Consider the following 22,386-nt stretch of genomic DNA (forward strand, 5'->3'; position numbering starts at 1 on the left):
AATTCACTATGTAGTCTCAGGCTGGCCTCAAATTCACGCCAGTCCTCCTGCCTCTGCCTCCTGCGTGCTGGGATTAAGAGCATACCACCATGTCTGGCTACATCCTCTTTTTAATAGAACAATTTTGCTGGAAATTCCCCCCAAAGTGACACAGGACCTTGCATGTTTTAGAAATATCTTCATTTTACCCTCAAATAAAATTTGTAATTGAGGGCTGGAAAGATGGCTTAATGGCTAAGGCACTTGACTGCAAAGTCAAAGGACTCAGGTTCAATTCCCCAGGACCCATGTAAGCCAGATACACAAGGTGGCACATGCACCTGGAGTTCATTTGCAGTGGCTGAAGGCTCTGGCATGCACCCATTCTCTCTCTGTCTGCCTCTCTCTCTAACAAATAAAATAAAATCAAGTTTAAAAAAATTCATAATTGGCTGGAGAGATGGCTCAGCGGTTAAGGTGTTTGCCTACAAAGCCAAAGGATCCCGGTTCGGCTCTCCAGGACCCACATAAGCCAGATGCACAAAGGGGTGCATGCATCTGGAGTTCATTTGCAGTGGCTGGAGGCCCTGGTGTACCCATTCTCTCTCTCTCTTTCTCTCTCCCTCTCTCTCTCTCTCTCTCCTCCTCGTTCTCTCTCCAATAAATAAATAAAATATATTTTTAAAAAATTCATAATTGATCTTAGAACAGAATTCTGAGTGTGATATAAATTTGAAGACCCTATCTCATTACATGCTAATGTTGCTTTCAGAGGATGAAACTATCTCAGTTCTGCTCCTTTGTAAGTAACCACCTGTTACAGTCACCTTTGCGTTGCTGGCCCAAAGCACTCAACCAAGCAGCTGGTGGGAGGAAAGGGTGTATTTTGAATTACAGAATCAAGGGGAAGCCCCATGATGGCAAGGAACAATGTGGCATGTGCAGAGGCTGGACATCACCCCCTGGCCAAGACCAGCAGAAGAGTGTGCTGACCATTGTCAAGGAGAAACTGGCTATAATGTCTGTGAATCCACCAGCACCAACACACTTCCTCCAGCAAGGATCCAGTTCCCAGACTGTCATCAGCTGGGGAATCAAGCATTCAGAACACATGAGTTTATGGAAGACACCTATTTCGAACCGCTACCTTCCACCCCCGGCCCCCATAAACTGATAACCACCCGTAATGTAAAAGGGCATGCATTCAGTTCAACTTTTAAAGTCCCCATAGTTTTATTAATCAATCTCAGTGCTGTCCAAACTGCCCCATAATTGAAGGTCTTAACTGAGCTGTGAAACCAAAACCAAAATGAAAACAAAATCATAATGGCACGGAAAAGCAAAAGACAGGTTGAGCTAAAACAAGATCTAAAACAAACAGGGCAAATAATCAAGTTCCATAGCTTCAAGTCTGACGTCTCTAACCAGTCTCTGGAGTTCCAGTGCCACCCCTCCAGTTGGGCTGCTCACAAATCTGAAGAAAAACTCCATCTGAGCTGGCAGCTCTTCTGGGCAGCTGGCCCCCAGCCCTGTCATCCCCAGTGGGCCACCACTACAACCCGTGGTCCATCCTCAGGTCTCCAGGCAGGGACTTCCAACAACCCTGCTTCACACTGCCCATGGCCCTTTCCAAAAATCCAAATAGCATTGCAAATCCAATAACCCTCTCTCTCTCCTGCATTTATTATACCCCTATAGTACCAGGCGGGCTACCAAATTTGTTATATCAGGGGGAATAAAGCCAACTTTGAGGAGCACACACTCCTTCAGCATTCAAGCCCCTTACTTTTCAGAGTCTGCATTCTTCCTACTTTCCCAATACTGAACAACTGGTCCAGTATCAACAGTTGTGACCTCTCAAACAACTGCGGCTTTGGCCCAAAGATTTCATTACATTCTGTGCCATATCCCTCTGCTCAGACCAGTCCAGTTTTATGCAATATAACCCTGCGCAAGTTCTCAGGACACAGGCAGGCAGGATGCAGCAAGCTTCTCACACAAACTGCTTCTAGACCCGTCCCAACAAAGTCCTTTCTTCTCCTCATAAACCAGACCTCACAGTCCATAGTTCTTACTGCATGCAAGTCTTCCAACTCTGACCAGAATGGTCTATTAAACTCTTGCCTTCAGTATTGCTATGTGTCTCTTAGACCAAGATTTCAAATCCTTCTACATCCTTCCTATAAATCAGTTCCAAAAGGCCAAAATGCCACACAGTCAGGTTTCTAGCAGCAATGAGCCTACTTCTCTGGTACTAATTTTAGTGTTATTGTTAACTCCATGTTGCTGGAGCATAGCAATTGAAAGCAATTTATGAGAGGAAAGGATTTATTTTGCTTAACTTTGTAAATATTTATTTATTTGGGAGAAAGAGGCAGTGAGAGAGAGTGGGCATGGCAGGGCCTCTAGTCACTGCAAACGAACTCCAGACACATGTGTTGCCTTCTGCATCTGGCTTTACATGGATACTGTAGAATCGAACTTGGGTCCTTATCCTTTGCAGGCGAGTGCCTTAACAGCTGAACCATCTCTTTAGCCTGGAGAGGGTTTATTTTGACTTACAGATTTGAGGGGAAACTCCATGATGGCAAGGGGGAAAGTGGCATGAGCAGAGGCTGGACATCACCTCCTGGCCAACATCAGGTGGACAACAGCAGAGGGGAGTGTGCCAAACACTGGCGAGGGGAAGCTGGCTGTAACCCCCACAAACCCACCCTCAGGAACACACACCAATTACCGAACTGCCATCAGCTGTGGAGCAAGAATTCAGAATGCATGAGTTTATGGGGGACACCTAATTCAAACTAACACCTCTCTCTCTCTCTCTCTCTCTCTCTCTCTCTCCACTTCTCCCTCTCCCCCTTTCTCTCTCTCAAATAAATCAATAATAAAAACGCTACACTGCATGCAGTCCTATGGGAGAGAGAAGTCATCAACAGTGATAATCAACAGCGGGCACTGCAAGCCTTGAGTATGGCCAACCAGGCCAAATGAGCCACCTGGTGCAACAGTACATGTCTATTAGGAGGGAAACCAACCACTCTCTAATTGGACTGGAGGCCCGCTTCATGGGAGGGAATACATACCTGGTACCAAAAACCTACTTAAAAGCCTATGGCTGGGCTGGAGAGATGGCTTAGCGGTTAAGCGCTTGCCTGTGAAGCCTAAGGACTCCGGTTCGAGGCTCGATTCCCCAGGACCCACGTTAGCCAGATGCACAAGGGGGCGCACGCGTCTGGAGTTTGTCTGCAGTGGCTGGAGGCCCTGGTGCGCCCATTCTCTCTCTCTCTCTCTGCCTCTTTCTCTGTCTGTCGCTCTCAAATAAATAAATAAAAATAAACCAAAAAAATTTTTTTTAAAAAAAAAGCCTATGGCAAGGGAGTCATGACTCCTAGGGGAGTAATATCTGCCGTTGTCTGGCTAAATGCATATATTATGCTCACCAAACTGCCCTATAAGCACTTCTCTTAATGTTCATTCCCATATATTAATGCTCCCCTCACTTTTGGTTAGAGAAGCTCTCTTTTCAGATGGCGGTTCCTCTGGGATGACTCAAAAGGCACCACAGTGCTGAGAAGTGACAGAGGAGTGTTTAGCACTGCGACATCTCCATCACATCTTCCAAGGTTCAGGGTCCATTGCAGGGGAGGTGGTGGAAAGAATGTAAGAGTCAAAGGAAGAGTAAGACTAAACTGTTTACAGTGCAATCTTCCAGACACGAAATGGCCTGGATATCCATGACCTCACAGTGCCTGACACTCCCTACACAAGACCGTCATAATAGGAGGAAAAGATCATGACATCAAAATAAAAGAGAGACTGATTAAGAGGGGGAGGGGATATGATGGAGGGTGGATTTGTGAAGGCGAAAGTAGGTGGGGAGGAAATTATCATGGTTTATTATCTATAGTTAGGGAAGTTGTCAATAAAAAATGTTTAAAAAAAAACAGACAATTTCAGAAGAAAGAAAGAAAAGGCAAGCTAAGTGTGGTGGTGCATGCCATTAGCCCCATTGTATAAGAGGATTACTATGAAGTCAAGGCCAGCCTGGAGCTATAGAATATGTTCCAGGTTAACCTGGACTAAAATGAGATCCTGTCTCAAGTTAAAATAATAATAATAATAAGGAAGAGGAGGTGGAGGAGAAAAAGAAAGATAAGGAAATAGAAGAAAAGGTTTTAGAAATTTTAGTGTTTAAGGAAACAGCAAGGCCTGATGTGGAAATGGTTGATATCTTATAAAGATAGGCCATTTTTTGGAAAGATTATAAGAGCCACAGGTTGAGACATCACGCCCAGAGGCATGCCCCTCCCACAAAAATAACTGACTCCTAGCCGGGCGTGGTGGTGCACGCCTTTAATCCCAGCACTCGGGAGGCAGAGGTAGAAGGATCGCTGTGAGTTCGAGGCCACTCTGAGACTCCATAGTGAATTCCAGGTCAGCCTGGGCTAGAGTGAGACCCTACCTCGAAAAACCAAAAATAAAATTAAATTAAATAGCTGACTCCTGCTCCCACAATACTTGATCCACAACCCCATGGGGAATACCTGCAAGCCCACTGAGGAGGGTCCCCAGTGGAATGGGGGCAGGATGAGGGAAAAGAGGGTACCAACACATGATGAATCCGTACAAAATATGTTGTTAATAATAATAATAAAAAAATTTTAAATCAAAAAAAAATTTCAAGGGGATTAAAACACATATGCACCAACAAAAAAAAAAAAGTGATAGGGCACTGGACTCAAAACCAGTGTGCCTTGTACAAATTTAAGATCCCATCCAGTCACAGTGCTGGGATTCAGCCTTCATAGCCTGCTTGTCTAGTCTATTTGCCTTGAGCTATGGCTACTCAATAGGAACTACATGCAGCGTCTGGTCACCAGAACCATATGAAAGCCAGCCCAAACACACACAACCATGAACTCTTATCATTAGCCTTTGCAGGTAAGCACCTTAACTGCTAAGCCGTCTCTCCAGCCCAAGGATAGACGTTGATAAAAGGAAATCACTACTATTCACAATCTATAGATCTCACACTTTACACTGTATGAACGTGAATATACAGTAAATCTACTCAGTAATAAGGCTTAAGATACTTTAAACCCAGTTCAAACATTACTGATACTATAAAAGCCAGTATTTGGATTTTAAGTAATTATTTTCATAATCAGTTGCACAATAACTTTGCAGCCAGGTGTGTTGGTACATGCCTTCAATCTCAGCACTTGGGAGGCAGAGGTAGGAAGATTGCCATTAGTTCGAGGCCACCCTGACACTACATAGTAAGTTCCGGGCTACAGTGAGACCCTACCTTGAAAAACCAAAAAAAAAAAAAAAAAAAAAAGAAGGAAGGAAGGAATAACTTTGCAAAAAAAAATTCTTTTAAGTAGGACTTGCCAGGCGTGTTGGCACATCCTTCAATCCCAGCACTTGGGAGGCAGAGGTAGGAGGATCTCCATGGGTTTGAGGCTACCCTGAGGCTACATAATGAATTCCAGGCCAGCCTGAGCTAGGGTCAAACCCTATCTCAAAAAAAAAAAAAAAAAGTAGGACATATTCATTAAGCTTCTACTTTCATGATATAAACTCTAATGTAAACTTTAGGTCAAGTCCATAACCAATGTATATGCTAAGCCTGTAAAAGAAACTTGAAATGATCAACTGCCCCATATAAAGATTTAGTAATAGGACGGGTGAGATAACTTAGCAGTTAAGGCACTTGCCTGTGAAGCCTAAGGACCCAGGTTCATTTCTCCAGGTCCCACGTAAGCCAGATGCACATGATGGCACATGCATCTGGAGTTTATTTGCAGTGGCTATAGGCCCTGGCATGCCCATTCTCTCTCTCTCTCTCTCTCTCTTCCTGTCTCTAATAAATAAGTAAATAATAAAATAAAATATTTTTTAAGAGATTTAGTAATGAATACTGTTAAGTATTTTATGAATATGCCACTTATATAACAATGAAATGAAGCAGCAAATTCTAAATTCTGTGCTGGGTTTATTCCTATAAATGTCCCCTGTAGTCAAACTGAACCTGTCAGATGAGAATTTGCCACTGAGCTTGTATCATACCCCCCCCCCCCCACGTAATGCTCAGTGATCCCTCACTGGTCTAGACATTATGTGCAGCCAAAGTTGTTGCACAGATTTGGTCAATTTAGGTAGAATAGTTTAGGTCTTTCTCACTCACTGATGTAAACATAATTCCATACCAAGGATTTCTCTTGGCTTTACCTATAGACCCTACCATCAAATATTTTTAGATTTTTTTCTCTTACAAGAAATAATATCTTCAGTTGATAAGCTCAAAAGTGACAGCTACGTGAACCTGTAAGGTCTCATTCTTAGTATACATGGAATTTCCACTGAGCAGTATTATGTGAGCCAAAAGAGTAGTCGGGTTGTCTAATTTAAACAGGTGACTTGTATGAAAGCACATGCCCAGAGATTCCTTAATCCGCCGAGTTAGTCCAAAACTGCCTCAAGGAAGCCACGTTAGTAAAAGAAAGGCCAAGTGGCAGGAATGGCCGACAGGGCATCTGTAAAGGCAGCATTAGGTCACAAGAGCCCAGGTAATGCCCTAAAAGAAAGTCTTCATGGTTTTCGCTTTCCTTGTTACTGATATTTTATAGGAAATAAAATTTCACTTCAACTTAAAAAAAAAAAAAAACTTTCCCTTTTTTTCCCCCTCCCTGACTCAGAAAACTAACTAGTAATACTGTAAAGTAGGAAAACTACTTACATCTCAGCTTCTCTGAAGAGTTTATATTTGGCATACGAAGGACATTTCCAACACCATTCCTTAAATTCCTTTAAAGACCTCTCCCATTTCCAGCAGCATTTGCCCAAGACTTCAATAAGGCCTTTTTATTCACAGGTTTCAATATTCTAACTTACTTGGAAATTGTGATGGAAAAAAAATAGGTGCAATAATAGTTTTTTTTTTCTTTTTAAAAATGCCATGTATTTTACTTCTACATTGGTGTGTACATGTATTTTTTTAGAGACAGAGACAGAACTTCTGTAAACGGGGGATGATAATAATTACTTTGGGGGCTGGGAAGACAGCTCACTGATAAAGTGCTTGTCAGAGAAGCATAGGAGCCTGAGTTTGATCCCCAAGACTCATGGGAAAAGCCAGGCACAGCAGCAGCCTTGTAATCTCAGCCTTGGAAAGTGGAGACAGGAGGATCCAGGGCTTACAGGCCAGCTAGTTTAGCTGAAGTGGTGAGCTCAAAGACCAGTGAGAGATTCTGTCTCAAAAATATGGTGGATGGTTGGGCTGGAGAGATGGCTTAGCGGTTAAGTGCTTGCCTGTGAAGCCTAAGGACCCCAGTTCAAGGCTCGGTTCCCCAGGTCCCACGTTAGCCAGATGCACAAGGGGGCGCACGCGTCTGGAGTTCGTTTGCAGAGGCTGGAAGCCCTGGCGCGCCCATTCTCTCTCTCTCCCTCTATCTGTCTTTCTCTATGTGTCTGTCGCTCTCATATAAATAAATTAATTAATTAAATTAAAAAAAATTACGGTGGATGGGTCGGGGCGTGGTGGCGCACGCCTTCATCCCAGCACTCAGGAGGCAGAGGTAGGAGGATCACTGTGAGTTCGAGGCCACCCTGAGACTACATAGCGAATTCCTGGTCAGCTTGGGCTAGAGTGAGACCGTACCTCGAAAGACCAAACAAAAATATGGTGGATGGTTGATGTTTTGGGGCTGCAGAGATGGCTCAACAAAGGCACTTTGCATGCAACCCTGCCAACCTGAGTTTAATCTTCCTCAGCATCCGCGAGAAGCTGGACGCAAACTGAGCATAGTGACACACGCATCTGTAGTCCCAAGGCGCCTATGGCAGTGGGACACAGAGCCCAGAGAATTCAGACACTTGCAAGCAGCAGCTGCAGGAAAAACGCTGTCTCAGGGGGGTGGAGAAACACCCAAGTTGTCCTCTGACCGCCACATGGGCACAGTGACAAGCTCATGCCCATATAAACACACACATATATATACATACATGCATATACATGCACACACAAATAATAATAATAAAAAGAAAATGGAGGGCTGGAGAGATGGCTTAGCGGTTAAGCGCTTGCCTGCGAAGCCTAAGGACCCCGGTTCGAGGCTCGGTTCCCCCCAGGTCCCACGTTAGCCAGATACACAAGGGGGTGCACGCGTCTGGAGTTCGTTTGCAGTGGCTGGAAGCCCTGGCACGCCCATTCTCTCTCTCTCCCTCTATCTGTCTTTCTCTATCTGTCACTCTCAAATATATAAAAAATGAACAAAAAATATTTAAAAAAAAAAAAAGAAAATGGAAAAAAACATGATGGAGAGTAACAGAAGATACCTGCTCTCGGTCTCTCATAATCACACAGACACGCATGCACACATTGTGAGTGCACAAATAATAATTACCTCATCTAGTTGCTATGGGGTTTAAACTAACTAACGGCCACACCACAGGTAACACCTAGAATTTGCTGCCTGTAAGCCAGCACCAATCAAAGAGCTGAGAAGGAGAAATGTTGCAGGAAAGAAAGGTTCTGTCCAGACGAAGATCAAAAGAATCAAATTAGTATTCTCAGCCTCGGGGGCTACGCCCATGTAGGGAAAAAGTCCTCACAACCCCTAAGTGGGGGCTTGCAGCCAAGTGGTCTTGCCACAAATCCAAAGGTGTGAATGGACCTCATTAGTCTTAAGGCAATATTTGACTCCAGTTTGTACTCAGTAATAATGCAATAGGGATTGTTTTAGAATACATATGTATTGTGGGGCTAAAGGGATGGTTTAGCAAAGCCAAAGGACCCAGGTTCAATTTCCCAGGACCCACATTAGCCAGATACACAAGGGGGTGCAGAGTTCGTTTGCAGTGGCTGGAGGCCCTGGCGTGCCCATTCTCTTCTCTGTCTCTCTCTCTTTCTCTCTCTCTCTCTCTTTCTCTCTCTCTCTCTCTCCTCTTTCTCTGTCAAATAAATAAATAAAAATGAGATATTTAAAAAATACATACATATATATATATATGTATATAATGTTACATTACTACCATATACACAACACATACAGATCTTGTCCCTCCCCCCACCACAGCAGAGATGGATTTACATGTTGCATGGTTTTATATAAGACAGAGCAAAACCATAGAGAAAAATCGTAGGGGATGGTAATAAAACTAGGTCAGACAGGCCATATGGGTGACAGGTATTCATTTAGACTTCAAAGATGGAATAGTTGGGTTAAGCCTTGGCTCCATCCACTTAATTTTTGGTATGAACTCAAACAAGTTAAATAACTCTTTGTGGCTAATTTTCCTCCTGTGTAAACATGTACTATGTTAGTATCTACCTCCTAAGATAGCTGGAAGGATTAAGCAGGTGCATACATTATATATCTATTAAATATCACATGGATGTCCTGGCACACACTAAACACCAGTTTCCTAACCTGTAAAATGAGGACAATAAAATCTATGAGTATTAGATGAATTAAATATATTATACCACTGAAGTGCTTAGCACATAATAAATTGATATATTTGAGGTGTTTTCATTAAAACTTGGGTGAATATCAAAAAGAACTCTTAAACCGAAGAAAAACATTTCATGGTGGAATATAACAGAAAATCCATATGTGGTACTGAGTTTATTTACCAAGAAACCATGAGTAATTTGCCACTTTGCCATTTTCCAGTGTATAAAATAACATCGGAATATTCCACCTTTTAGATATGCAAAGACTTTAAGTCACCGAATTAAAATATGAATTCTTGCCAGGTGTGGTGGCACATGCCTTTAACCCCAGCACTTGGGAGGCAGAGATAGGAGGATCGCTGTGAGTTCAAGACCACCCTGAGACTCCATAGTGAATTCCAGGTCAGCCTGGGCTAGAGTGAAACCCTACCTTGAAAGACCAAAAAAATAAAAAGAAAATAGCATAGACAAGTGCCCTGGGAATGGTCTAAGGCGCCAGAGCCATTCTGATGCTCTCTCTCTCTCCCTCCCTCTGCCCCCTCTCTTTTCCTTCCACCTTCCATCCTCAGTATAAATAAATAAACATCATTCTTTTTTTTAATAATTTTTTTATTTATTTGAGAGTGACAGACACAGAGAGAAAGAAAGATAGAGGGAGAGAGAGAGAATGGGTGCGCCAGGGCTTCCAGCCTCTGCAAACGAACTCCAGATGCGTGTGCCCCCTTGTGCATCTGGCTAACGTGGGACCTGGGGAACCGAGCCTTGAACCGGGGTCCTTAGGCTTCACAGGCAAGCGCTTAACCGCTAAGCCATCTCTCCAGCCCTAAACATCATTCTTTAAGAAAGGTAAAAGCCGGGCGTGGTGGCGCACGCCTTTAATCCCAGCACTCAGGAGGCAGAGGTAGGAGGATCGCTGTGAGTTCAAGGCCACCCTGAGACTACAGAGTTAATTCCAGGTCAGCCTGGACCACAGTGAGACCCTACCTCGAAAAACCAAAAAAATAAAAAATAAAAATAAAAAAGGTAATACTACAGTAAATTACGAGAAATTATCTTTATATTGAAAGGAACAAAAAAAAAAGCATGAGCTATTAACTTTGAATTAAGATATGCTTCCCTCAGCTATAGTTATTCACACTGTTGTGGGTTTTTTTTTCCTCCAAATTATAATTATTAACAAACAGAGCACACTAATATTGGGGATTCCTTGTGTTACTGAGTCATCTGTGGTGCAAACTGAGCAGGATAACATTCCCACTGAAAAGATGTTAAAGATGGTAGGTAAGAGGGTTTTAAAAAAATGACATTTCACTGGGTTTTGTTAGAACATTTCTAAGGGATTCTTTTTTTTTTTTTTTTTTCGAGTTAGGGTCTCACTCTGGCTCAGGCTGACCTGGAATTCACTATGTAGTCTCAGGGTGGCCTCGAACTCTCAGCGATCCTCCTACCTCTGCCTCCCGAGTGCTGGGATTAAAGGCGTGCGCCACCACGCCCGGCTTCATTTCTAAGGGATTCTTGACTAACAAGAGAAAAATGACTTAAGACCTTTTATCGGAGAAGCGATACATGTACCTGTCTCCATCCCAAAGGAATTGTGTAAACTACAGTTTTGTTTTGTTTTGTTTTTTTAAAAAAAAACCTGCAAACTCTTCTGGTCATTCTGAATGACCATATGTATATTGCCCATCCATCCCATCTATTCCCATCACATTGCCTCAAATATGTGAGCCACTTGTTAATTTCAGATTCTCTAGAACATGTATTTCCTGTAGTAATTTCAAATAAACCATAGTCTTTCTCTCTGGAATGAATGAGCCCTGTATTCATCAAAAACCATTTTCACATATTCCGCTCACATGTACAAAATAAACACTTTTTGTGTGTCTAATCCACCCTAATGCTGAAAAAAGAATGAGCCAACTATAGCTTCAAGTACTTCACAAAAAGTTCAACAATATTCATATTATAAAAATGGCTGGGGGCTGGAGAGACGGATCCGTGGTTAATGCGCTTGCCTATAAAGCCTAACGACCTGGGTTCAAGTCCCTAGAACCCATGTAAAGCAAATGTACACGATGGTGCACACTTCCAGAGTTCGTGAGCAATGTGGCTAGAGGCTCTGGCATGCCTATACTTACTCTCTCTGCAAATAAATAAGTAAATAAATAAAATATTTTTTTAAGAATGGTTAATTCCCAAAATAATGAGATTATTTAATATATAGGAAATAGCCCCCAAGTAGCTGATGAAATCGAACCAAGGTTAGGGAGAATAGCTTACTTTCTCTGCTAAGAGCTCTCTTATCTTGCTTGCTTGAACTCTAAATTTCATGAGCTGAGACTCCAGAGCTACGCATCGTTCTTTCCAATCTACTGGAACTTCAGGCTCAGAAAGCTCCGCCATATTGAATCTACAACACAAAGAAAGAAAACATTCAAACAATGCAACATATTAGCACTGAAGATACTGGATTAAATAATTCAATATACACTTGGTAGTCACATCAATTTCATATATATATTTACATATGCATATTTTTATATTTATATTTATTATATATATATATGAACACATATTTTATTTTGGAGGGAGAGAATTGGTGCACCAGGGCTTCAACCACTGAAATCAAACTCCAGATGCTTGTGCCACCTAGTGGGCATGTGCGACCTTGCGCTTGCCTCACCTTTGTGCGTCTGGCTTACCTGGGATCAAGAGAGTTGAACATGGGTCCTTAGGTTTCACAGGCAAGTGCCTTAACCACTAAGCCATCTCTCCAGCCTCAATTTCATAAATTTGAGCATTGGTTATAGCTTGTAGAAGGAACTCAATGAGAGACAAGAGGCCAGAAACTAAACTGAGCCATATATGTAACCTTTGTATAACTCAGTTTACCCAGACCAAAACGAGAAGGATGCTAGCCATCATAAGCCTAGAGGACATGTTTGGGGGACACATGAGCAGGATGGACACAGTGCCATTATTTTATCTTTGTGTTGTGTGTGTGTGTGCACATGTGAGTGCACACGTGTGGAGATCCAAGGGCAAAGTTGTTGCGCATCATTGCACAGGCATGGGCTCGCTGGCCCGTGGGCTTCTGGGAGTTCTCCTATATCTGCCTCCCGTCTCACCTAGGCATGCTGATATCATACATACACGTTGCTGCATCCAGCATTACATGGGTTCTGGGGATCTGGACTCAGATTACTGTGCTTTTACAACGCATGCACTTTGACCCACTGAGACATCTCCTTAGGCCAAAACCACAGAGTATGATTATTTTAACACTTCCTAACAAAACTTTAAAAAATCTGTCAGCTCCTAGTTTCATCCCACTCTTGAATTATAGAGGTAATGCAATCTGAATCAACTGGCAATATGATAAAAATAACCTCAAGAAACACCGTGTCTCAGGAGAGCAGTAAAGAAGAGAAGGGGCTGAGGAGAGAACTCACCAAGACTAAAGGCTTTATGAAAGGGCCACATAGGAAACTCATTTCATTGTTAATAATTAAAAATATATAACTTTTGGGCTGGAGAGATGACTTAGCAGTTAAGTGCTTGCCTGTGAAGCCTAAGGACCCCGGTTCGAGGCTCCATTCCCTAGGACCCACGTTAGCCATATGCGCAAGGGGGTGCACGCGTCTGGAGTTCGTTTGCAGCGGCTGGAGGCCCTGGCGCACCCATTCTCTCTCTCTCTCAAATAAATAAATAAATAAAATAAACAAAAAGTTAAAAATATATATAACTTTAAAAAAAAAAGAGTTTGGGCAGAAATACCCCATAGGGGTGGATAACGTTGCACCCAGAAGCCGTGGTTTTTTTTAAATTTTATTTATTTATTTATTTATTTATTTATTTATTTGAGAGCGACAGACACAGAGAGAAAGGCAGATAGAGGGAGAGAGAGAGAATGGGCGCGCCAGGGCTTCCAGCCTCTGCAAACGAACTCCAGACGCGTGCGCCCCCTTGTGCATCTGGCTAACGTGGGACCTGGGGAACCGAGCCTCGAACCGGGGTCCTTAGGCTTCACAGGCAAGCGCTTGACCGCTAAGCCATCTCTCCAGCCCAGCCGTGGTTTTTTATAGGAAAACCCCAGTGCCAGGGTGGAATACCTCCCAGTGAGTAGTTGGCCAGGGAACTCCCTGAGCACCCCCCACACACACACAACACAGGCTATCGCCAATGCACCTGACTGTCCACCAGAACCAGGTGGTAAGGCCTGACCACTGAAGACAACCCATTCTGGCGGCAGAACACAGAGAAATCAAGCCGGAACTGGACTGGAAGCTTCCTCTCTGCTGGTTTACCTTTCATAGTGCTGGGAAGTGCTATGCAGGCTGTTGGGGAGGGGGGTCGGGGGAAGAAAAGGGTTAACCAGCAGTGGATTCTGCAAGCTGCACAACTGGCCTGCCAGGAAAGATGTGTCTGCTGGCGCAATAGTGGCAAAGCTGTCATAGGGGAACCCAGTGACCCCAATTGGATATTGGGCCTGCTCCACAGGAGGGAATTCACGCCTGGTACTGAAACCCTCGCCAAAAGCCTAAGGCTGGGAATGCCATGGGCCAGGCTGACCTGGAATTCCCTATGGAGTCTCAGGGTGGCCTTAAACTCTTGACAATCCTCCTGCCTCTGCCTCTTCAGTGCTGGGATTAAAACCATGCTCGGCCTGTTTTGTTTTTGAATTTTTTTAATTTTTATTTGTTTATTTTGACAGTGACAGACAGAGAGAGAAAGAGGCAGAGAGAGAGAGAGAGAGAATGGGCGCGCCAGGGCCTCCAGCCGCTGCAAATGAACTCCAGATGCGTGCACCCTCTTGTGCATCTGGCTAACATGGGTCCTGGGGAGTCGAACCAGGGTCCTTGGGCTTCACAGGCAGGCGCTTAACCACTAAGCCATCTCTCCAGCCCCTGTTTTGTTTTTTAAATATTTATTTAAATATATATATTATTCAAATATTTATTTGAGAGAGGCAGAGAGAGAGAGAGATGGGCAGGGTCTCTAGCAACCGCAAATGAGTACCAGACACATGTACCACCTTGCGCATCTGGTTTATGTAGGTCCTGGGGAACTGAACCTGGGTCCTTAAGCTTCGCAAGCAAGTGCCTTCACCACTAAGCCATCTCTCCAGCCCTAAATGAATGCCTGGTCCCGTCAACTTTCCCTCTTACGTATTTACGTGTATGGCCACAGAGTAGCACTGCTCTCACCTTTAATCAGAAAAGCTTTTTCTTACAGACGGTGTCGACTACTGGGAAAGCCTCAAAGCTAAGAATACATGACCTTTGACTGCTCATCTGTACATGCAACATTATGCATCACCCCATCCAAGGCTCGGGCAAAGGGGGGACAGAGAGAATGTAAGAGCCCCGGGAGGGAAAGGAGTGCTGTGGAACGCTATCTTCTTGAGATGACATGGTCATTGCATTCATGACCTCACAGCAGTTGTCATTGGCTGCACAAGACCTGCACAGTATTGGGCCTGTCAACATTCCAAGGAAGGCAAAAAAAAAAACACCAAAATCTAAGCAAGGCTAATTGGAAAGAAGAAAGGGTTCAGCGGAAGGAGATGGAGGGTGTGGACACAGGAAGCCAGGCATGGTGGCGCATGCCTTTAATCCCAGCACTCGGGAGGCAGAGGTAGGAGGATCGCCCTAAATTCAAGGCCACCCTGAGACGACATAGTGAATTCCAGGTCAGCCTGGGCTAGAGTGAGACCCTACCTCGAAAAAACAAAAAAAAAAAAAAAATAAATAAATAAATAAAAGAAGAAGAAGATAATAGGAGAGAATTATGATCAATATACATTATGTACATGTATGAAAATTATCAATAAAAAGTTTTTTAAAAAAAACAAAGAAACACCATACTTATGCTAAAACTATGATTTATATCACACTAAAGCAACTACTTAGTGCCAATCTAAATTAGTTCCAGTTCAGGCTAAGTCCCACTAAGTCCCTTGGCATATTTAACTAGGTAGGTTATTATGAGCCTGACACCTATGCCTAAAGTTTTATTTGTAAAAAAAAAATAAATAAAAAATAAAATAAAAATAAAACAGATTTGGAGAGATGGCTTAACAGTTAAGATGCTTGCCTGCAAAGGCAAAGGACCCAGGTTCAATTCCCCAGGACCACGTGAGCCAGATGCACAAGGAGGCACATGTGTCTGGAGTTCATTTGCAGTGGCTAGAGGCCCTGGCAAACCCACTCTCTCTATCTGCCCCCCCCCCTCTCTCTCTCTCAAATAAATAAATAAAAATATTTTTTTAAAATAACAAAAAAGCTGGGTGTGGTGGCGCACACCTTTAATCCCAGCACTCGGTGGCAGAGGTAGGAGGATCGTCATGAGTTCAAGGCCACCCTGAGACTATATAGTTAATTTCAGGTCAGCCTGGGCCAGAATGAGACCTTATAAAAAAAAAAAAAAAAAACTAAGAGAAAACATAAGTCCTGGAAGCATTTACATTTAGAAATCTGGGCACAGTATTTCCTGTGATCCCAGCTTCCTTTTTTTTAATTTTATTTATTTTATTTTATTTTAATTGAGAGCGACACACACACAGAGAGAGAGAGAGAGAGAGAGGCAGAGAGAGAGAGAGAGAATGGGCGCGCCAGGGCCTCCAGCCACTGCAAACGAACTCCAGACGCATGCGCCCCCCTGTGCATCTGGCTAATGTGGGTCCTGGGGAATCGAGCCTCGAACCGGGGTCCTTAGGCTTCACAGGCAAGCTTTTAACCGCTAAGCCATCTCTCCAGCCCCCAGCTTCCTTTTGAAGGAGATTAATCCAGGGAAGCAGTACTAAAGGGAAGGGAAGACAAGAGGCCAGGGAGGCGGTTTCGAAATTCTGTCTCAAGCGTTATTTGATTTTGGACGAATAGTTGCTTTGGGCTCTGGGATTCACAAACACAGTCTTAAGTGTTCGTTAATGTGTTGTTAACCTAATGATCTATTTCTGGATTGTCTTCTACTGTGAACTGAAGACATCTGTATTAGGAACGGACCTCCCAAAGAAGCCAGCCCCTACTCATGAAGTATGCATGGCCACAAAACGCTCAGGATCCTGAAGGCTCTGCATTTGAGTGAATTCCTATATCCTTTCCTCGTATAAAACATAACCAAAGCCAGGCGTGGTGGCGCACGCCTTTAATCCCAGCATTCGGGAGGCAGTGGTAGGAGGACTGCCATGAGTTCAAGGCCACCCTGAGATGACAGAGTTAATTCCAGGTCAGCCTGGACCAGAGTGAGATCCTACCTCAAAAAACCAAAAAAAAAAACCACAAATTTACCTTTCCTGTGTTTAATGTAATATATCTCCCTCCCTAAACCTATGACAATTTTAAAAACTGCATTCTACCCACTGGCCATAGTGGCTCATACCTGTGATGCCCTTACTCAGGAAGTTAAGGCAGGGGAATTGCCATAAGTCTGAGGCCAGTGTGGGCTACAAAGTTAGACACAGTTAGACACTGTGTCGAAAGAATAAAATAAAACAACAAAAACTTTTTATGTGCTACTGAAAACTAACAATTTTTTTTTATTTTTAGAAATATTTTTATTTGAGATATATATATATATATGAATGTACACACACACACACACATATGTAGAGAGAGAGAGAGAATAGGCACACCAGGACCTCTTGCCACTGCAAATGAACTCGAGATGCATGCTCCACTTTATGTATGTGGCTTTACATGGGTACTGGGGAATCGAACATGGTCTGGGCAAGCTTTGCAAGCAAGCACCTTTCAGCACTGAGCCATATCTCCAGTCCCAAGAAAAGTTTTTTTTTCTAGCATAGTTTTTTTTTTGAGGTAGGGTCTCACTGTAATCCAGGCTGACCCAGAACTCACTCTGTATGTAGCCCTAGGCTGGCCTTACACTCACTGTGATTCTCCTACCTCTGCCTCACGAGTGCCAGGATTGAACGCGCATGCTACCATGCCTGGCTTGCTGGCATAACTCTTTTAGGTTGGAGATAGTTTTCTCGTTGAGACTGAAATTACCACTCAGTAGTTTACAGTAAGTAAAGGTGAACGAATTGCTCTGGGGGCTGGAGAGAGAAGCGGGTAAGAACAGTTGCTGGGCAAGCACGTGGACCCAAGTGGGAGCCCCAGCACCCGTGGGCAGAATCCAGGCCTGGCCACGGAGACAGAACTGCTGGGGCAGGCTGGCCAGCCAGTCCTCACCTCAAAACAGCAGCGTGAGGCTCAACGAGAGACTGTCTCAAGAAAGTAAGGTTGGGCTGGAGAGATGGCTTAGCGGTTAAGCGCTTGCCTGTGAAGCCTAAGGACCCTGGTTCAAGGCTCGATTCCCCAGGACCCGCGTTAGCCAGATGCACAAGGGGGTGCACACGTCTGGAGTTCACTTACAGTGGCTGGAGACCCTGGCGCGCCCATTTTCTCTCTCTCTCTCTCTCTCTCTCTCTCTCTCTGCCTCTTTGCCTGTCATTCTCAAATAAATAAAAATAAACAAAAAAGTTAAAAAAAAAAAAAAAGAAAGAAAGGTGGAAAACAGCAGAGAGCACCTGGAGTTCTCCTTGGGGTTTCTCATATGTTTGCCCAGGGCACACACATATGCATATGCCATACAGACATTATACACACTTCACACACACACGCTCTTGCTTTTCTTAAAGTCACCCCAACCGCTTTAAGGGCTGTGAATAAAAGGCGATGGGAAAAAAAATTTAAAAACAAAAAAGGCAATGGAGGGCTGGAGAGATGGCTTAGCGGTTAAGGCACTTGCCTCTAAAGCCTAAGGACCCAGGTTCAGTTCTCCAGGTCCCATGTGGCACATGCATCTGGAGTTCGTCTGCTGTGGCTAGAGACCCTGACGTGCCCATTCTCTCTCTCTCTCTCTCTAATAAATAAATAAACTTTTAAAAAAATTAAAAGAGGGCTGGAGAGATGGCTTGGTGGTTAAGCGCTTGCCTGTGAAGCCTAAGGACCACAGTTCGAGGCTCAATCCTCCAGGACCCACATTAGCCAGATGCACAAGGGGGCGCACGCGTCTGGAGTTCGTTTGCAGAGGCTGGAGGCCCTGGCGCGCCCATTCTCTCTATATAGCTGCCTCTTTCTCTCCCTGTTGCTCTCAAATAAACAAACAAAAAAATTTAAAAATTAAAAATTTAAAGGAAGGCAATGGGGAATGACTATCAATAGAGTTTCTTTTAAGAGTGATGAAAATATCCTAGAATTTGATAGTGGGGAAAACTTCACAACCTTGAAAATATGCTAAAATCCCATGAACTATACACTTTAAATGAGTAAAATTTTATGCCTCATGAACTGTGTATCAACAAAAAGGAACACATACCAAAGTAATGAGTTTTAAAAGTCACAAAAGTTAAATGGATGCATACAAGTCCCACACTTCCACATGTAATGATTCATTCTATGTTCCTATCCCTGCCAAGAATGTCACCATTAGCTCAACAATTGAGAAGTAACAGTTAGCCTCAACTATGGAAAGTATGGCCCATATAGCTTACCTAGAGTCCTTTGCTATGAACGTGACGCAAGAAGTAAGTTCAAAGTTAGACACGCCTATTTCTCTGGTTCTGGAAACCGTACACTTTCTACTGACCTTAGGAATTATTATTAAATTGGCATTAACATCCACATTCCCTATTCACTGGGTCGTCCCAAAAGGAATTCAAGAGAGCAGGTTGGTTTCATGACAGTCCACAGTAAGATCTAGACACTTAATTTGTCCCATGCTGTAGAGAGCAAGGGAAAGCAAGTGTTTTGTGAATGGCCCATGGTAAGAGGTTAAGAATGCCATCTTGAGCCAGGCGTGGTGGCACACGCCTTTAATCCCAGCACTCGGGAGGCAGAGGTAGGAGGATCGCCATGAGTTCAAGGCCACCCTGAGACTACCTAGTGAATTCCAGGTCAGCCTAGGCTAGAGTGAGACCCTACCTCGAAAAAACAAACAAACAAAAAAAAAAAAAGAATGCCATCTTGGAACAACGTCTACCATAGACAATAAAAGAACCACACAACTTGGGGAGCCACAACCAAGTTCTAAATAACCGTCAAATCTAGATTTTAATTTTTGAATGCAATCTACGTTCTCTGTAGTGGAGTTAGAAAAAAAACAAAAGACTTGGTTTTCCAAATCCAAGCCCCCCACCACCACGACACACACACACTCCAATGACTTTTGGAAATATTTACTGACACAAAATAAACTGTTTACAATTGTGGAGTGAGTGCTTTTTCTCTGAATCTCGGACTTCCTGCTTCTCTTCCAAATCTCACCCCCCCCCAAAAAAAAAGAAAAAAAGACAAGAAATAATGAAATGAAATGAAATAACAAAAGAATTCATCCCCTTGGGCATCAGCTACGAAGTTCAGGATCAACTTCTCATAGCCTTCAGCTCTCTTTAGTAACAGCTTAAGCGGGCTAGGTAAAAATTTTTTAAACCACCCCCCCCCAAAGCAGAAAAGCTGTTTCTCTTAAGCAGACTGAGGCTTGCCTTGTTTTAAGGAACCACCCCGCCTAGCCCCACTGCAGACACGCCTGCCCTTCGGTGGGCACACTGGGGGACACTCGGGAGCCCCGTGGTCAGGTCCTACCGGGGGACGATCACAAAGGCACCAGTGAGTGGCCAGCGGCTGGGAAGGAGTTCTTGCAGCATCTGAGGCTCAGCTCTTCCCACCTCCAGCTGTTTTGCACGCAGGGAAAACTCCAGCCCAGATGCCTCAGTTTTGTTTGTTTGGGTTTCCCCCCCCCCCAAAAAAAAATGCTTTTTTCCAAATTCAGGGACAGCTTAATATTGCAGCATAGTTCACCTGAGGGCACTTGGATGTTCCGGCAAGTTGAGGTGTTAAAAAGAAAAAAAGAGAGAGAGAGAAGTGTGGCACTTTTGCTCACTCACAGAGGGGCTCCCCAGAAACCCGAGGCCGCTGCATCTCCGAGCCCCCCGGCCCACCCACCCACCCCATCTCCACGAGGGTTCCCCGGCGCACGGGAGGCGGGGACGCCCCGCTGCGCCCCCGGGACACCCCGCGATCCCGCCGCCAGCCAGGGAGGGGGGCACTTTTCTCTCTCTCTCTCTCTCTCTCTCTTCTCCCTCTTTCTCCAACCAAACGTCACAGGAGCTCGGAGTGGGTGGGGGGGGGACACGTAGGGCCACCGCCCCTCGCTCGTCCACCGGTGCCGGCCACACGCAGACCGGCAGAGGCCCCGGCTGGGGAGGGAGGGAAGAGGGGGGTCACCCCCACCAGGTTCCATCCCCCGGGGGGGGGGTCCTGCCTTCGGCTGGCGCCCCCCACCCACCCACCCACATACATACACACCGGGCGCGCGCTCTCGAGGTGGGCGGGACCCCAGCGGGGACGTGGGATGGGGCACGGGCGTGCGGGAGGTGGGGTGGCTCTGGGTCCTTCCCTGCCCACCTTGCCTACCTCTGCTGGCCTCCCAGCCGCTCCTGGGCGCCCCCACGTCCTGGCCTTGCCTGGTCCCGGGGCTCCCCCCCACCAACCCCATCCCCGATCCCGCCCCCCGATCCCACCCCACCCCCTTGTAGGGGAGGGGGTCATCTCCGAACGGGGCACCGCCTCTTTCCCCGGGACGGACGGCCAGGGGAACCAATCGGAGGCCGTGGCCGACCCCCCTGGCGTCACTGGAGGGGTGTGCCGGTTAACTTGGGTTCTCCGGGTGCCCTGGCCGGAGAAGGAGCTCTGCCCAGGGGGTGCGGGGGTCGGGGGCCGGGAAGGGGTGGGGGGGTTGCACGGTCAGCTTCTCCCACGCCTAGACCTTCTTACCGCCTCCATTGCACCGTTGGCTGTGCCATCCTCTGGCTCTGCGCTTTGGCCTGAATTCGCTCTGTCTGCCAAATCCGCCCTTCGTCTTGCTGGGTTTAATGAATTGTCCTTAGGAATGGCTTAGGTGCGGGATTTTATTGATTTATTATTTATTTGAGAGAGAGAGAGAGAGAGACGAGAGAATGGGCGCGCCGGGGCCCACCGGCCACTGCAAACGAACTCCAGACGCGTGCGCCCCCCTTGTGCACCTGGCTTAACGTGGGTCCTGGGGAAATCGAACCTGGGTCCTTGGGCTTTGCAGGCAAGTGCCTTAACTGCTAAGCCATCTCTCCAGCCCTAGGTGTATGATTTTCGCCAAAGACCTCCACTGTCTTCCTGATGCTCAAACTGCCCAGGATAATGGATTCCCTTGTCTGGTGTTCGCCGCTGCCCTTCGCACACCTCGAACTACTGCGGTACACCTCCAAAGATCAAGGAACCCCCCCCCCCCGGGAACGTATATGCAAACTATTTCCTGGCCCCACTTTTTAAACGTTCTAACTAGCCTCTAAACATATATATATATATATAACTCTACACGTAGCCAGGCCTGTATCCACATAGCACAAATCTCCACTCCCTGGACGTCTAGATTTTTGACGGTTCTTGGTACTTTCACGTTCCTTTTCATCCCAACTCTCTTCAGTACCGAACACTTGAAAGCAAAGATGTGTGTTCTGTCTCCTGTGCGCCTTCCCCAGCAGACGGCACAGCCCATACTGCACAGGTAGATGGATGACAAATCTGCTTGGATTTTCACATCTCAAGCTATGGTGCAGAAAGACCAGACATGGGTGGTGTGGGGGGGACATAGAGCCCAGGGGAGGGAGGGGGGGGTTAAGAGTGGATGGGAGGACAGAACGGGACAAATCTTGGGTGGCAGAGGTAATCTTTCCCTCTTCACAAAACTAGGTCAGACAAATTGCCCTCTGATTCACTATTAGTTAATGAAGGGTACCAAAAAGCTTTTTTCCACTATAGCCTTTTTTCATATATAAGAAAAGTTTTATACATGTATGCATATATATATATACACATATATATACACATATATATACACATATATATACATACATATATATATGTGTGTATATATATATGGTACACACAGGATACAGATTTACAGAG

At 45.0% G+C, this 22,386-nt stretch overlaps 1 protein-coding gene and 1 pseudogene across 4 annotated transcripts in view; one reads left to right on the top strand and one right to left on the bottom strand.

Moving 5' to 3' along the window:
• Window positions 1–20,914, bottom strand: part of Plekhh2 (pleckstrin homology, MyTH4 and FERM domain containing H2) — a 132,008-nt gene extending 111,094 nt beyond the window's left edge. For 2 of the 4 annotated variants that reach the window (XM_045137438.1, XR_006634137.1), the window contains exons 1-2: window positions 20,029–20,095; window positions 11,723–11,852 (exon numbers count right to left, since the gene is read on the bottom strand). In XM_045137438.1, the coding sequence (XP_044993373.1) occupies window positions 11,723–11,852; window positions 20,029–20,090 (192 nt within the window). In that variant the 5' untranslated portion in view covers window positions 20,091–20,095. Of the gene's footprint in view, window positions 1–11,722; window positions 11,853–20,028; window positions 20,096–20,244; window positions 20,277–20,859 lie in introns of those variants that run through there. The other 2 variants (XM_045137439.1, XM_045137440.1) reach the window with 2 other exon arrangements.
• LOC101613059 overlaps window positions 20,798–22,386 on the top strand; it is a 28,851-nt pseudogene continuing 27,262 nt past the window's right edge.

Source organism: Jaculus jaculus, chromosome 18, assembly GCF_020740685.1.
Source record: "Jaculus jaculus isolate mJacJac1 chromosome 18, mJacJac1.mat.Y.cur, whole genome shotgun sequence".
In the NCBI taxonomy this organism is placed as follows: domain Eukaryota; kingdom Metazoa; phylum Chordata; class Mammalia; order Rodentia; family Dipodidae; genus Jaculus; species Jaculus jaculus.